Source organism: Zonotrichia albicollis, chromosome 4 (genome assembly GCF_047830755.1).
Source record: "Zonotrichia albicollis isolate bZonAlb1 chromosome 4, bZonAlb1.hap1, whole genome shotgun sequence".
Classification (NCBI taxonomy): Eukaryota; Metazoa; Chordata; class Aves; order Passeriformes; family Passerellidae; genus Zonotrichia; species Zonotrichia albicollis.
The window spans coordinates 65,873,962-65,890,892 of record NC_133822.1 but is presented as its reverse complement, the minus strand read 5'-3'; the positions used below and the strand labels follow the sequence as shown (position 1 = coordinate 65,890,892).

Genomic DNA, 16,931 nt, shown 5'->3' with positions numbered 1-16,931 from the left:
TAGACATGAGAGCCAGAAAATCCAGAGCTATTTTGTCCTTTGTACTAGCTCTAGTTAAAATTAAGCATTCCTCAATCAGCCCACTTGCAGCGAGAAGAGAAAAAGCTACTTCTGGTGGACTAGAAACACTAGAAGCAAAAAAGACTTACTGTTTACAAGCAGTAAGTTTTAACAGCAGCATTTTGAAAAGGAAAAACTGAATACTTATTTTGTAGGTATTGATGGTCTGTGTGCATTGCTCCCTCTAGTGTAAAAGACAGAAAATCACAACAAACATTCCCCAAAAAATCACTGAGATCAGTAACAAACTTTTTAAAAACATTATTCTCTAGTCACATTTTCCCCCTAAATATTTATACAATAATTGCTCATATTTTGATACAATAAAATACATTTTCACATAGTTTCAAATGGTGATGTAAGTCTCACACTTTTATCAACAGGAAATGATCACACCAGAACTGAGCAGTGGATGTACAAACTTACACCCTGTACTTATAACTGTATCACTCCCCAAGAAGCTGGCAAGCCAGAATGTGGTGTTTCAGTTTTACTTTCCATTGGAATACAATTTCCACTCTATTTTGTTTATTTATTTCTGAGTAACTATTTTAAACTTTAACCCAATCTCACGAGCCACTGGATGATACTGGACTTCATCACAAGAGAGTTTGGAAACAGCAACTAACACTGCAGCAATCTCCTCTCGACAGGGTCTGGGAAGAATTCCTGGGAGTTTCCACTGTATAACCAAACAAAAATAAACGAGCCTTTCATGTCAGTTTCATCAGAAGAAGACGCAGAACAAGCTTATTTTAATCAGTACAGTTTTCCAGCTGATAATTCTCATACGTACATACAGTCCCCTGAAAGATGAAGGCAGCACATCTTCCTTTTCCACGAACTGATGAAACCATCTCTGAACAGAAAAGTCATAAAATAACACTCAGAAATCTGAGCAAAATTCGAAATAGAGCTTTCCCTGATGATGTGATTTTAAAAAAAGTTCAGAAATAATTAATGCTCTTTTTTGCAAAGATGAGCTCTTTTCCCCCCTGCAATGTTGCTAGCGTGCGAAGAAACTGAGAACGTAGGAAGCCTTCTGAAGAATCATTTTGCAACTCTATGCTTTCATTTTTACTGGCACTTGTATTTCACAGGAATCAGCATCCTTATCATACAAGTACTGTCGTCTTCCAACTTCTGCTGTAGCTGCATTTCAGCTTTCCAAGGTCCAAGACAGAAAACAGGTCCATTTCTCTGTGCACCAAAATGAGGTTATGAATCATTATCTAGTTTTACACATACAAAATCTGAGTATCTTTTGTGGAACCAATCTGAAATAAAATCTGATGCAGTGTATTTTTTTTAATACCTTTAACAGAGTCCTCATGATGACAAGTGGTTCTACTGTCTCAACACTGCCCAAATTAGGCTCCAATCCCTTTAAAGAAGACCATGATTATATCTCAGATCCTTGAAGTCATTGTATTAAATGCAAACCACCAGATTTAATTTTTCTAACTGATGTAGCTGTTGAGGCCATCAGAGCAGCACACTTCAGTGATGGTCCTTCCAGAGTACCTGCCATCACTGCTCTCCCTAAAGCTGTGTCTGCTGTCAAGCCTGAGAAAACGGTTTGCTTCATCATTTGTGAAGTTTATCCAACTCATCATCCCTAATTACCAGGGTCCATCACAGGCAACTGGTCTCAGCTAACCGCAACACCTCCTGTGCAAAGGGCTCAGTCAGGACAATGCTGGGTGCCACAGGAGAACATTCAGCTTCTTGGCCCAGTGCCTCTGCAACAGCTCAGTCATGGAGTAAGAAAATGGGCACTGCAGCAAAATCTCAGGGGCTAAATTCAGGACAAAATTTACAGTTGAGAAAGAAATTTTATTTCAAGCTTCTACGGGGGTATTACAAACAATAGAGAATAAAAACATTAAAAACTATTTAAAAAGTAATTGTCCCTTTAAAATAAAGATTCAAGCAGGTTTAACAATGAAGTATGCTATTCAATGAAGTTTTAAAAAAAAGATTTAAAAAGTATTGGTTTTGCTGTATTTGCTAATCCTTTATAAAAAAGCTGGGCATAAATACTTCGTGCATTCATATGCATTATTTGGTGTTTCATATTATATAACTTGGTACAGTATTTACGATATCACTGCAAAAGAGTTCAAACACAGTGCATTTATAAATAATGGAGCCATTATAAATCACATTGCAAACATACCTTGCCATTTTCATTGTTACAAATTCAGTATCTCAGTGAAGGTAGGAATAAAGTAGCTACAACAATCAATATCTTGACTTTATTTTTTTTCTTTTTAATATAAAAATGCAGTTCTGGAAACCCACCCTCCTTCTTCCCCCTGCCCAAACATAATGCTTTACTTCTTAAAAATAAAAATAAAGTACTAATTCTATATACATCACATGTACCATACAAAAATGTATCCAAAGTTTCTATTGCTACCAAAGTGTTCTAAATTAAAAGTTACATAAATCCCCTCATTGGAAACAAAAGATTACAAGTTACCAAAAAACCGAATTACACACAAACCATCGAGTTATTTTATACAATTTCCAATACATTTTTCTCCCAAAGCAAGTTGTCTTCTCATGTGCCTGTATAAAAATGCATATCAATATATTTGTCAATTTTATTTTTCATTATAAAGCAAATTAATACATTTTCTACAATAAATAAAACACAGGGAGGCACACATATCAACAAAATTAAACCAATGGGAGATAAATGGGATATGGTTTTGAAAGAAATAATGTGCTTGCAGGCTTTAAGCCAGGTTTGTTTAAAACAGTAAGAACCTTAAGTAATTTTGGGCAACAATGGAGTGTTTTTGGTGATTTGCAAGTGATGTACATAGTATAATTTTTATTGATGTCTTTCTCACAAAGTACCCTCCAAAATAACGCAACTTCCTTTCTTAAAATACATATTTGTAATTGTAAATTTACATCAATCTTAAATATGCGGTACTTTGTGCAAAGAGCAACAATTTACACAAACATTCAGAAGTCTTTTTCAGAAGCTACAGACCAAGGAAGAAATGATACAAGCAGCACCATACTGTATATGATTTAGGCAAACATATATTTGATGCCATTTTGATATTAGGCTTTAAGATCAACTAAACACCTCAAGCTGGAAGATGGTGCTTAGGTAACTTAAACTCAGAAAGAAAGAAAAGAAAAAAAGTAAAAAGCATGGAAAAAACAAAAACCAATTCCCTCCCCAGCAAAATTATAAAAGGAATTAAGGAGCTACTTCTAAAATCAGAATAAGTTAAGTGTTGAATATACATTTATGTACAATTATGAACACTATGAACAAGACATTTTAACAGGTTTAGTGGAAAATCCTCCAATCTACAACACAATAAAATAATTAATCAATATGGCAATGGTGATTTAGAAGAATTGCTCAACTATTTCAAGTTTGCAGAACTCAGCCACTGAATCAACAATTAAGGGGTTGTATCTTCAATACATTCTTTTAGACAAAGAGGTTCATTAGTAGAGTTCAAGTCTCTGGGGTATTTTTCATGCCTTGCTAGAGAATCTCTGTTAGTCAATATCACTGAAGTCACTGACTGGTTCTCCATGGACTCGACTCAGGTGATTCATAGCACGATCAAAAGCAATTCTTACTGCTTTTCGTATGCTCGAGTTACGTCCTTCCATCATTTTTAACTTGTCTATGGTCTCATCTATCCCAAGGGGAACCATTTTGGATTTGGGAAGCCACTGCCTGTAAGAAAAGGGTAAAAAATAAATCTGTTAAATATAGAATAAAATCAAGAAGTCTGTCCAGAAATGTCAAGGCTACTATGCCATGCTTCTCATATCACAAATCAGTTTTACCACCTTAAACAAAACAATTAAATACCTTTTAAGACAGTGCTTACTTGCATTAAATATTTAAAGCACATGAAATGTTAAGAAAATCTCTTCCATAAAACAGAGAATGTATTCAGTGGTATGTACTTAGTGATTAAGTATGAACAGAAAAAACACAGCCTAAAATACTGATGCAGTTAAAAAAATAGGCAGCAGCAACTAACAATGGACATGGCTCAAGTTTCACCTGACACAGTATTGTTTCCTCTCATTCTTTCCCTTCCATTATTACAAGGAGTTTTCAGATGATGGATTTTTGCCTTACATTTCAAGCATCTAGATTTGTTCTTCATGGAGAAAGCACAGCTGGCAAAGAAGTTCTGCTTTAGCATGCTTTTACCCTGCAGTATGAAATCCCACTAGCTCTGTATTCAGGGCACTTTTCTGTTTCAAGCTCCATAAATATCTTCAAATTCTGGGCATGGAGGAGTGGTAATGGAATAAGCTCTACATCCCCTTCTTCCAGTTAAAGCATTCTAAATATTTACTTTAATTTATACTTTATACTTATATATACTTTATACTTATTTATACTTATATTTATACTTTATACTTACACTTTTATACTTCAAAAGTATAAATTAAATTTACATCATTTTCATAAAGGTTGATTGTAATCCTGTTTTCCAAATTTACAGACATTGAGGAAAACAAAAATTAGGTAAATTAATGAATATATTTAAGATACGCTACTGTAGTCTGCAATCCCAATCCTGCAGAAGACAGAAGCCCTCCTTTTGTATAAAAACATTAGTTTGGGAGGGAAACCATTTGAAGACAACCAACAAGAGATCAGACAGTCAAATCTTCAAATATTTTCTTTTAAATAAATAAAATTGGCTATTGAAATATTTTCATTTTCTCAAAGGACTCTAAACTAGAGCCCTATTGTATTGAGCACACACATTGAAATAAAATGTGAAGAGTCAGTACAAGGACACAGACAGTATGATAACAGCATGAAAAGCATCAGTCTAACCATTATCAGTTTTAATACAGATCAGAGGAAGTTTTAAGAAGGTATTTTTAAAAGAAAGCTTTGCAAGTCCTCCAGATATAAGCAAGGAAGAAGAAGAAACAAATATGAAAACCCATAGGGGACAGACAGTGGTATCACAGAATAAAGGTGACAGATACCCTGCAAATGAATGAAAATCACAAACAGGAGTTCAAGACTACAAGAGACACAACAGAGATAGAATTATGAGTGCTAAAATAATCACAATAAAAGAATCACTACCAAAACAAGTTGGTGGGGTTAGGATGGAGGGGAGGAAAGGAGCTGGAAGAAGTATTGAGTCTTTTCCTGTCCATCTATGCAGAGTACCCATTAGAGACAACTTTGCACATTATTTACATGATTTAGGACCACCTGCACATAGAGCCTAATTAGAAAAGTTTAAGCTGCAGAGGACTCCCCAGATCAAGAAGCAATCAGAGCAATTATTAAGAAACTGATCAGGGGAAACATGCATTACATTGGCAACACAAGTAAGAGAAAAAAAAATTAGTAACAAGCCTGAATATGTTTAAATGCAGATGTTCCCTGCAAAAAAAGGCAGAAGAATGCAGGATCTTATGGAATCCTGAGCAACTGAACAAAGACAATTAAGATGAAGTACCAATTAATTAAGAAAATAACTGAAGAACAGAAAAATTATGCCAAAAAATCTAAGGGGAAAAAGAGTAAACATCAGTTATACGTTTTAAGCAGAAACTTATTTAAGTGATAGCATACTGGCACAGCATCACTCAATGCCACATATAATCATCTAAAGAGGAAACTGATAGCTAAAAGTAAGCAAATTCAAGAGAAAAACGAGACATGGACAGATTTACAGTTAGCTTGACCTGTATGGAAACTAGGAGAGGAGAGGGACGACAGAGAACATAGAAAAGAAATAGGTAGTTTGATGAAAGGCAGATGAGAAGCTTCCATGTCTAGGAAAAACTCACCAAAACCAAAAACAACCCTAATAACCAAAAGAAGACAAAAAAACCTTGTGTGTCTCCTCCTACCACCCCAGAAAAACCCCACCAGCCCTAAAATTGAAGACCATGGGGGAGGGAAACAGAATGTTTTGTTGTGTGAACTATCCCCCTTCAGGCTCTACATAGCATATTGCTGATGCCAAAATAAATGGAAATAAGGAAGATTTAATGAAAAAAATAGAAAAGGCTAAGTGAAAGAAAGTGTTAATAAAGCAGTGAGTTAAAGAGAGGTTAAAAATTCAAAGACAATGCACTTGAGAAGATTGGGAGAAGTGTTGTAATTCAGAAAGCAATGATGAAGGATAAAAGAGATAAATGTTAGACTATTACTTTTAAAAAACTTATGAAGCAATGAAGCAATTTCATCTGGTCAATAAATGAAAGTCACTTGTAAATAAAAAAGACTATCAATGACTTAAAATATTTTTTCCAAACTGATGACAAAATGCTATCTTTCAGTGATGATATATACCTTGGTCCAAAAATAGACTCAAACATGAAATTTTAACATTACAGTTTATACTTCCATTGGAATTATATCCATGGAAATATAATGTTTCAATTTTCTTCTAGACCAAAGACACAGGTTCTTAAAATTTTAAGTCACTGCATCAAACAATACATTTCAATAACATACCAACTTCTTTTGTTGTCAAAAAATAGTACTAAGAATAGTTTCTCATCTGATTTGGTCTGCATTTGTTCTCCAATTTTCAGTACATCTAGAGGTGGCACTGGTATAGTAACACCATTGTGATGGCCAGCAACACGAGGCATCTTAGGGTCAATAATCTGTAAGAGAGAAGAAAGGACAGTTCCTCATTTTTAAAATTATGTAATTCATTTTAAGAAGGTATTACAAATTAAGTTAATAAGAAATAAATAATAAACTAAACAGCCACTGGATATAAATTGACTTTGTGTTACACACACTTTTTGACATAAGCTGAATAGGCATGAACTGTTCATATAACCTTAAAGGCCTAAAGCCAAACACCTCATCAATATTTTCTCTGCAAGCTTTGATTTAAGCAGAACTGTGTCTGTTTCTCCTTTAATAACACCCACATATATGTATCTCCTCTGCTTAACAACAGCTTTAAGTTTCCAGTACATCATTCACAATTGGCCGCCATCAGTCAGTTTATTCCTGCTATTGAGTTTTTTGTTTCCTTAATGAGCTGCAGCATCAAGAGTATTTTAGCAGCAGAAATAATCTGTAACATAGAAACAAAGACTACTGAGACAAGTATGTTGGTTTTAGCAGGGATAGAGACAATTTTCTTCACAGTAGGCGGTATGGGGCTATGTTTTGGATTTGGGTTGAAAACTGCATTGACAACGTAAAGATGTTTTAGTTAATGCTGAGCTGTCCTTACATAGACAAGGCCTCTTCCCCTTCTAACACTGCCCCACCAGTGAGGAGGCTGGGGGTGCACAAGGAGTTGGGAGGGGACACAGCTGGGGCAGCTGACCCGAACTGACCTTAGGGATAGTCCATCCCATACGGCATCATGCTTAGTATATAGAGCTGGGGGAAGAAGGAGGAAGATAGGGACATTCAGTGTGATGGTGTTTGTGTTCCCAAGCCACATGTAAAGGAGCTCTGTGTTCCTGGGGATGACTGAACACCTGCTGCCCATGGGAAATGGTGAATGAATTTGCTTTGCTTGTGTGGATGGTTTCTGCTTTCCCTATTAAACTGTCTTTATCTCAACACAAGAGTTTTCTCACTTGCACTCTTCTGACTTCCCTCCCACCTACAGGGAGCGAGCGAGTGACTGCAGGAGGCTGCACGACACAGGAGTATTGCACATCTCCAAGGGCGGCAGGGTAGCAGAAATTATTGACTTAAAATCCGGTACTGCAGTGACTTTACAAACTCAGTGCATAGTAAAGAGGGCAGGACAAGCCACCTTTCTCCAACCTGAATGGGAATTTACCAATTACCTTAAGTATGCACATGATGTTTTCAGACCAGAAACAGTCACTACTGTACTTCTGGGAAGGTGGCCACTTACCAGAGCTGGGTAGGAGGGATATCCACTGCATTTGGCCCATACTACTTTTAGAGGCTCGAGAACAGATGTTGCAGCATCAGTTGAAATCCACATACTGCTATGCCCAACTTCTAAGAACAAAGAAACATAAAATTAAAATGTTCCAGAATGAAACCTCAGACAAATCTGCAGTTCTTCATTTCCTAATCAACAGCTCATGACCCTTAGAATCCAAATACTAATACCAACTTTCACACATATACCAATAAAAACAAGGTAGTATTCATAAGAGCTCTTTACATGATATTAATACTTTTTTTCCAAGCTTACAGATAAGGAACAAGAGTTTAGACACTTCTAGAAATGGCATATCTAAAACATCTTAGTTCTTAGACAATATTTGTCAAATTCTAATAACTCTTTCCTTTTGAAAAAGCTCCAAAGAAAACATAAAATTATGGTACTTCAAATAACAGTTTCTTTTACTGTGATGACAATCCTGTCACAGAGGTGATGATTTTCAAGGTGCAGTTTGCATGGTATATATTTCCAAGTGTTGGATACCTGGATACCCACACTGAGATTACCACCTCATGACTTAGCAACACTGGTACACCTTTCTATTCTTATGCCTAAATTCTGACCTGCATTTTGATTGCCATTTATTTTTAACAAGTTTTCTTGGTCTCTCTGCCCTGCCCCTTCCTGCAGTCAAGTTCAAAAATGTCAACAGGTTTCCAGGCAGCAGCACTAGTGTTTTATTTCTTCTCAAAAAGCAGGGTAATGAACAACTGAGTGTAAGTTACTGTGCACTTCTACAGAATCCTCAATTTTCTTCTCTGCTGCTCAGCAATGGATTGAAACCTGAGACAGGCATAAGCCTTTCAGTCAACCAAAACCACAACTGGTCCCCAAGATACAGTCCAGAGACTGATCAGAAGAGTGAGTTATAACTTCACGATGGAACTGGGGGTGGTGATCAAAGGAGGAAAAGTGATCCAAGTTCATATGCTGTAAAGGTCAGGCAGCACTTCTTGTATGGGGAAATCTGGTACCAAGATACAGTTCAGGGGCTGCAGCTGCACTTTCTTTCAGCAGTCAGGCAATACTTACTGCTGAGAGAAAGTGCATTTCAAATGGGCACTGCTTATTTATAATGAGAGGTGGCATGCAGATACATGTTCTAACTTGACATTACAAAAACATGCCAGGGTTTGTTGTCAATCATAAACCATAAAAGTGGTTTAAGATCTTTTAAAAGTAGAAATAGCAAGAAAAAAGTATTTAAAGTGATCACATTAAAAAATTTAGTTCAGTCATTCTGCACAGGAAGTTGTTTCTCTGCTCTGTTAGTAACAGTCTGTAAAGTATTCACATGTCAGTTAGAAAGAGCCATGAGGGTTTCAATTAATTCATCTTTATTTACAGACTGTTTCAAAAAATATGTATGTAGAACTGTATCTGGTACATAAAAACAGTTCAAGTTCTCTTCCTCAGGACAGCTAACAAGAAAGAAATCTACACTATTCTCAGCTGCAAAGAAAATGGTATTTTAATGCTGAATAGAAAATCATACATGAGCTGACAGGATGCATGCAGCCAGACTCAGAGACTTCTCAAGTGTACATACAAGTAGGAGTCTCAGAATTTTTCCGAGTCAGAGTTTATTCCACATGACAGTAAGGGGTTACTAATCTAGCACATAGGATTACGAATTTTCTTTTACAAGATCTGCAAAAGAAAACTCATCTTCTCTTTTTATTTCAAAACCTCTTTATTTCCTCAAGCAAGAAGAGAAAATTAATCAAAAAACAGAGTCAGATGCTATTCTTTAAAAAGACTTCCAGGAGTCAAAAGCAGTAGTCAGTAGTTTCTGGAAGAATATCAACAACACTTTGAGACAGCTTAATGTATTTAAGCAGTAAAAATAAGAAAGTTAAAATCTGTCAAATAAATGGAGAAAATTATACACTACTATTAAGAATTCAATTATTTATAGTTACCAGCTGCAATTCTTGCTGCTTTGGCATAGTTTCCATTTTCAATGCATGAAATCAGCTCACTTCGATCTTCCAGTGTGTGTCTCCGTATCAGGGCAGGTTTACCTTTACCGCACTTCGGGAGACTAAAACTACAAAAGTATTCATATTAAAATCACTATTTGATAATTAACATTGTTCACTATAAATCAAAATTTTGAACGAGAATTTACATTTCATCAGTGCAGGGTAAAATCAATGGAGCAAGCTCTAAAAATATTTTGAATAAAAAATACAAACAGCATAAAAGCCAAAGTTCTGATTATTTTCAAACACAGAATTGCCTGGTTATCAGCAAAAGACAGGTCCACTGCTCCAACAGTTCTACTACACAGAAAACACAACTATTCTCTCTTTAATTTTTCACTAAAAATTTCAGTCTTTCAACTGTGAAATGTCTCTTCTCAAAATGGGAAATTTGCTTTCTACATACTTGAGTTTTCTTCAAGAAATCAGAGAATGTGAACAACAATTATACTGACAATTTGATCCAGAATATCACATTTAAAATAGATGCAATAGTAAATTATCTTTGCATTAACACCATTCCCTTAACCTGAACACATGAATAAAGTCCTCTTTTTCTGTCTAACAGATTTACCCTATACTGTCCTGTATGTCCCACCCTCATAGCCCAGGACTGGAGACAGCTACCTGTCACCCAGAAATCAGTGTTCTTTCAGAAGATACACCACTGGTGATGGAGACATCAATGGTGGCAGACAGGCCCATTCTGACAGTCCTGCCTTTAACAGCAGACTCCATGGAGAAGTCAATAGCTGGTACAGTTACTATCAACACTGCAGTAACTACCCAGCAACCCACAGACTGACAATCCACAGTTCCAAAGCTATCAAACTACCTTTTTTTGTGTAAAAGACTCTGCTTTGTAAGTTGCTTCTCTACTGCCTTCACAAAAATAAACACACACATTTTTAGTGTTCCAGATTGGGAAAGTAATTAAGCCAAGATACTGTAGGTAAAAACATATCTGTATCTTTACAGTGCAAGAGAAGCACAGTCAGTTTAAAAATGTAACTGCCTGGATATGCAATAACCTGAATTCAACAGAAGAATCCCAGAAATCCTGAAAGATAACTTGGATCTGATATAACTAAGAAAACTGATATATTCAGTCTCAAATCGGTATTTCATATTTACAGTTTTACCTGGAGTTACACAAGAGACTGTTACTAGATGAAATACTAGATTCTGATGCACAGCGGCGACGAGGTTCAACTTTTCTTCCAGGAGTATCATCTAATGCTCTCTCTTTACTTTCATCTCCAAAACCATTTGATAGACCTGCAGCATAACACAAAAAATAAACTGCATCAAACTGGAAACCACACCATTTTCATTAACAATCTTTTGTATTTACACAATGCACACAATTATTGTTTTGTTCTTCAAATACTTTGGTGTGATGAAAAAGAATGTGAATATTAACAAAATATGTAATTTCAAGGAAGTATTATAAATAGGAAGTTCCTGTTGTCCAGATTTTAAAAACAGGATGAACCTTTAGGTAAGGTACAAAAAAAAAAAAAAAGCAAGCAGAGATTGTAACATGGGAAATAATAACAGGAGTATCAAATCAGTCTTTGCAGTAATGTTTCCAACCATTAAAACAATCACGCTGCAAAAGCTAAGTAGAAAAAAACCCAAGAAAATAAAATGTTACAAATCAGGCAGATTACCAAGTCAACAAAAGGCTTATTTCAATGCAATGCTATGATCATTAAAATCCTTTTCAATCCTGGAAGTAAAGATTGATATGGATTTCTCCATGACACTGTCTAATTCTTCCCGGTAGGGTATCCATTTTAGTAAACTCAGACTGACTGACACTATGATGACTGTCTTCTGTCACCAATAATCAATAATGTGCACGGTACTGTTTTTAATTAGCCTTCCCCTAACAAAAGTTTGCATACATCAAAGGATATTACATTTTAATTTCATAATTGTAATGAAAACATTAAAAAGGCTCTTATATTACAATCCACTTATTTGATGGGCTGTTGCCAATCCTGCTCTGGGTTTGCTATACAAACAGTACTGTCCTTATTAAGCCATTTCTAAGCTTGATTAAAGAGGCAAATAAAAAGTTTTAAGATAGCATTCTGAAGACTTTCCAGGGTGTGTGGGAGTTTATGTGGAGGTGCGGACATTAGGTCTACAAGGAAAGAATCCCACAGAGACTCTAGAATACAATCAGAAATGCCCTCAGCTAAAGGCAATGGTACCAGCCTGCAGTCAGCCACTGCAAACTGTAGGCTACAAAGAGAACAACATTTTAAAACAAATTCAATTCTGGGCATGCCACTCCCAACACAAGAAAGACCTACCCATCCCAGCCATCCTTACCACTACCAAAGACTTGAAGGCCATCATGATCATTGTACATTCAGACACAGTCAAACTAGGTTATGTAACTTCACATGACCCTCCACAGAGCCTTTTACTGTAAAATAATTATGGCAGAACTCTCTTTATTAATTCTTCCAGTCTGTTTGCTACAAAGACAAAGGAGGCTGATAACTAAGGAGCTTGAGCGTAGCAAGTTACTTTTCACAATCCAGTAATTTTTCAAGCATTTCCATATAGTGACTTATGGGGTTTTTCCCCTCCACCCCAGGAGATCTTCCATTTGGATTATCAACACAATTTCAGATTTTTAAGAAAAAAAGGAATATATTTACTTAAGCTTCTGAAAGATTTACATATAAGCATTCTCTTTCATTGTCATTTAGTTTACACTGTAAATATTAATTTGAGAGTGTTTGTTTTGTAACTCCTGTATTTGCCTTTGATGTCCTACAGAAGAAAAATGATAAAGGTAGCATTGCCCTGAGTGACAAGCACCAAACTATTTATCAGTGGTATTAATTAATCTTGTTCTCACTCTCAGCAAGTTGATAAAAATATCTGCAGATTAAGGACGACTTTGGTCTTAGACTGTGGTGAAACAGAGTAAGCTTTATGAAAAAGTGTATAGGGGAATTTAAGTTATCACAGTACATTTCACATGACATTTGAAATGAAAAGCTAAAAAAAAAAAAACATTCTGCAAAGGACATCTCTTACGTCTCTGCAAAAATTACTTGTTATTCTTCAATATCCTGTCAGATCTATCTTTTAAGTGAGGTGTATAAACTGTTTTGTTTTCATCCTGCCACAAGCCGGAGACACATTACTCAAGTTATCACTCAGGCATCTAGCTAATGTGAGGCAGCTATCAGCAGAAACAAGTCAGATCACAGACTGCATTTTAAACAGGAAGACAGATCAAGCAATGATTGCTGCCAGAACAAGGGCACAGTTCACATTTCCAGTGGACTCTGAAAATGGAAAGAAGTACCTGTGTTAAGAGAATGTGCGAAACATTTAACCATATATAAGCCAAATGTGACTTGGATGCTTATCTCTGCATACATTGGTTTTGTACATGCACACCCAGGACAAAAGGGGCAAAATAATATTTTTATTACTTCAATCAGTTTATGACTGCGCTGTCACCAAAATGGACATTCTGGCACTCTCAGTCCCTAGCAATGGTGGCTTCTCTTTGTCAACAAGTCAGTGCCAAGAAATGGTAGGGAGCCAGTTTTCAGCAACACAGTGGACAAAGCAAGCATGTGATTGCCTGACTGCTGAAGTTAAGAATCAAGGGATACAGCAGAAACATGCAACTACAGCAATGGAGACAGCTCTCTGAGGTGGCAGTCCAGCCCTATTCTAGTTTAAATATAAGCTGTGAGTTTAATGACTCATTTAATTCACTTCAGATTAGAGTAAAAAATGTTTTATCAATCTGTAGAATAGTTACTAACAGTGGTGTCCTGGTTTCTGCTGGGATGGAGCAAATTTTTTTTTCTGAGCAGCTGTTACAGTGATGTATTTTGATTTGAAGGTTATAACACACTGATGTTTGAGCTGATGAGCAGTGCTGACAGTTAATTAAGGACTTTTCAGTGTCTCATGCTCTGCCAGTGAGCAGGGGCACAAGAAGCTGGGAGGGACCATAGCCAGGACAGCTGACCCAAACTGGCCAAAAGGATATTCCATACCATGGAGTGCCATGCCCCATAGATAAAATGATGGGAGTTGGCTGGGAGAGGCTGATCACAGGGCTGGGCACTGGTTAGTGGGTGCTATGCAACAATATTGCATATCACTTGTTTCTCTTGGGTTTTATTCCTTTTTCACATTATTATTATTATATTTTACTTTTTTTCAATTGTTAAACAGTTCTTATCTCAACCCAGAGGTTTTACCTTTTTCATATTCTCATCCCACTGTGAGGACCAAGGAGTGGGAAGTGAGAGAGTGGCTGGTTGGTACTTGGTTGTCAGCTGGGGTTAATCTACGGTAAGTGGGGAAAAAACCCCACTTACATATTTTTGACAAAAAAGGAATACTAAAGTGCAAAAGAATTTAGAGCTTCCCAGACATATTTCTCTCTTGCTTGTGGAAGTGTGAAAAACAAAGAACATGCAATCTATCAGCAGGAGTAATTTTCCTGAGCACCAAGCCCCAAATGACAAGAGCTTACACCATCTATGAGACTCCAGTTTATACAGTTCATGTTTCAGAAGATATAAGGAATAGGCATTATTTTAAGAAAGGAAAACCTCAATGCTTATTTTAAACAAAACGCACTCATATCTAGTCATAGATGAAGTGGTTCACAGGTGACCTTGTAACTTGCCAGAAAAAACTGAGGCAATAAAACCTAAGTGTTTTATGGCAGCAGCACTGATGTGCAAAAAAAAAAAAAAAATCAGATATACTACACGATTTGGTTTCTGTTATATCATTACAAAACTATTTTCTCATGAATCATGAAACACCCAATGTCCTGTAGCTGCTACAGTAAGTGGAATTAAAGATCTCCATTTGCTTTAAGGAACTTACATTTTACAGCATCAGCAGATGTAACTAAGAAGGCCAAATAAAGAAAATCCATGAGACCTAATTCATCCTGCTTACAAATCTTCCACAACCTCATGATTTTGCTAGATCAAATGAGCCTTCTCTAGAGTCATGAAGTGAAATTCTATGTCAGGTACTAAACTTCTTACACCTATTGCCTCCTCATCAATACCACTGAATGACAACTCTCCTCTTCCCCCCTGAAGTCCTAAAGACCAAACTAAAAGCCTTTACTTAGTGGTTCATTTCCTTTACTTTTCCACTCTGTTCTTAAGTTTCTTCAAAAAAGCAGTCCACTCTCAAGAGGCAGAACTTAACCTTTTTCAATTAAAAAGGGAACGCTCAAACAATGAAGTCTGCTACCACTCTTAAATGCAGGGTTACTTCCATTTCTAATCTTCAGCTCAACTTTTATTTACATGGAAAATTTACTGCCTTGCAAATCACAGCATAACACAACCATTTTGAAAATAAAGAAATGCTAACTAAGAAGAAAAAAAGTAAGGCAAAGATGATCAGCCTGATACTTTTCCACAGGTCTCTCACTGCCCTGAAAACTGTATTTATCAGGCAAAGTTTTAACTTCTTTTTAACAATGCCAGTTTGTTCTTAGGCTGCATTTAAAACTTTCACTGACTACCTACATCAAGCAAGTTGGAATCCTTTTGCCCATATTAAATAAATGGAATTAGGAAAAGGTAATTTCCAAAAGAGAGCAGAAGTTTGGAAAACATGATAGAGGAACAAAGCTCAGTATAGTCCAAAGAGCAGCACAGAATGTCCACGAATGTACAAAATGCTGCCCCAGAATACAAAATTGTACATTTCAGACTGTAATACACCTTACAGTTCTGCTGAAACAAAAAGAAAGAAGCAGAACTTGAAAAAAATTATTCTAAAGCAATTAATTCTGTACTATGCGTAGCTTGATGCAAAACCAAGCACATCAAAATGTAAGATGAAGTGCTCTCCTACAACTAGACCTGAAGGGCTGAAATTCAACCACTAAAAAACCTGGCAGCATTCAAACAATGACTGCACACAGTGCACCAGCACTTCTACAACACTATTTAGTCTCATTTTCAGTTGTGACTTGAGCACTTACCCTGAAAACTGATGTTACTCTTCATTAAAATATATATGCAGTAGAAGAAAAGGTGTATTTTTTGTAAAAAAGCATTTTTTTATCTGGTAGGTTTCACTTCTCCAAGGAAGATGAGACTGGTTTTTGTGGGGAAGGGAAGAGGATGGAGATGTAGCATTCTTAGCTAATCTGCTCTCACAGAACATGTTCTGGGAATAAAAATGTTGGGACTGGTAAAACTCTGCGACCAGTGTGTGTCACATATACTACAACACGTACAATTTTGTAACTTACGGAAATGGGGCAATATATTGAATGAAGAGCATAGTTTCATATGTGTCAAAGACTTCCTCCAAGAGTGTTCATTTCTATTTGTTTTTTGTTTTAAGGATGGCTGGTGTCTCCAACATGGTCCAAATTAATTACTTCAAATGTAATTGTCTTTCTGCGTTCCAAAATGATCATTTAATTGAATTCCATTCCATGTTGAGGATAATAGAAAATAATTAGGATCCAAAGAGATAAATACCCAGCATGATATTAGTTAATATGAGAACCTGGAAGACAGTGAAAAAGTCATTAAGTCTCTCTGAAAGGAAACAGAGCTTACAATTAAATAAGCCATCCTTACAGCAGGTCCAGAGACAGTGAGAATGACACAAGTGTCCTATGTATTCTATCACTAAAACCTAAGGTTTCTAAAGGGACTTTCTAAGTAAGTTTCACTTTGATTCAGACCTTTGTCTTGAACAAGAAAATACTCAAAGTCATTGAAAACACAGAATATAACCTCCATGTGCATGATAAGCATCAAGAACACAGTTTAGAAATGTAGCTAAAAATACCTTCAGTAAGAGTAAGAAAGGGGATGCCACTGATTTAGGGGGATTTAGATATACAGATAAGCACACACAGGATAAGGGAATACTTGAAGGTAATAAATCATCAGAA

The 16,931-nt window shown here is 36.2% G+C and overlaps 1 protein-coding gene across 5 annotated transcripts in view; it reads right to left on the bottom strand.

Annotated features, from left to right (window-relative positions):
• Positions 1-2,304: 2,304 nt before the first annotated feature.
• The window catches only part of BRD1 (bromodomain containing 1), a 56,907-nt gene continuing 42,280 nt past the window's right edge, over positions 2,305-16,931 (bottom strand). For 3 of the 5 annotated variants that reach the window (XM_005481911.4, XM_026790268.2, XM_074540003.1), the window contains 5 exons: positions 11,128-11,263; positions 9,923-10,050; positions 7,941-8,050; positions 6,557-6,711; positions 2,305-3,778 (listed from right to left, as the gene is read on the bottom strand). In XM_005481911.4, the coding sequence (XP_005481968.1) occupies positions 3,595-3,778; positions 6,557-6,711; positions 7,941-8,050; positions 9,923-10,050; positions 11,128-11,263 (713 nt within the window). In that variant the 3' untranslated portion in view covers positions 2,305-3,594. Of the gene's footprint in view, positions 3,779-6,556; positions 6,712-7,940; positions 8,051-9,922; positions 10,051-11,127; positions 11,264-16,330; positions 16,538-16,931 lie in introns of those variants that run through there. The other 2 variants (XM_074540002.1, XM_026790271.2) reach the window with 2 other exon arrangements.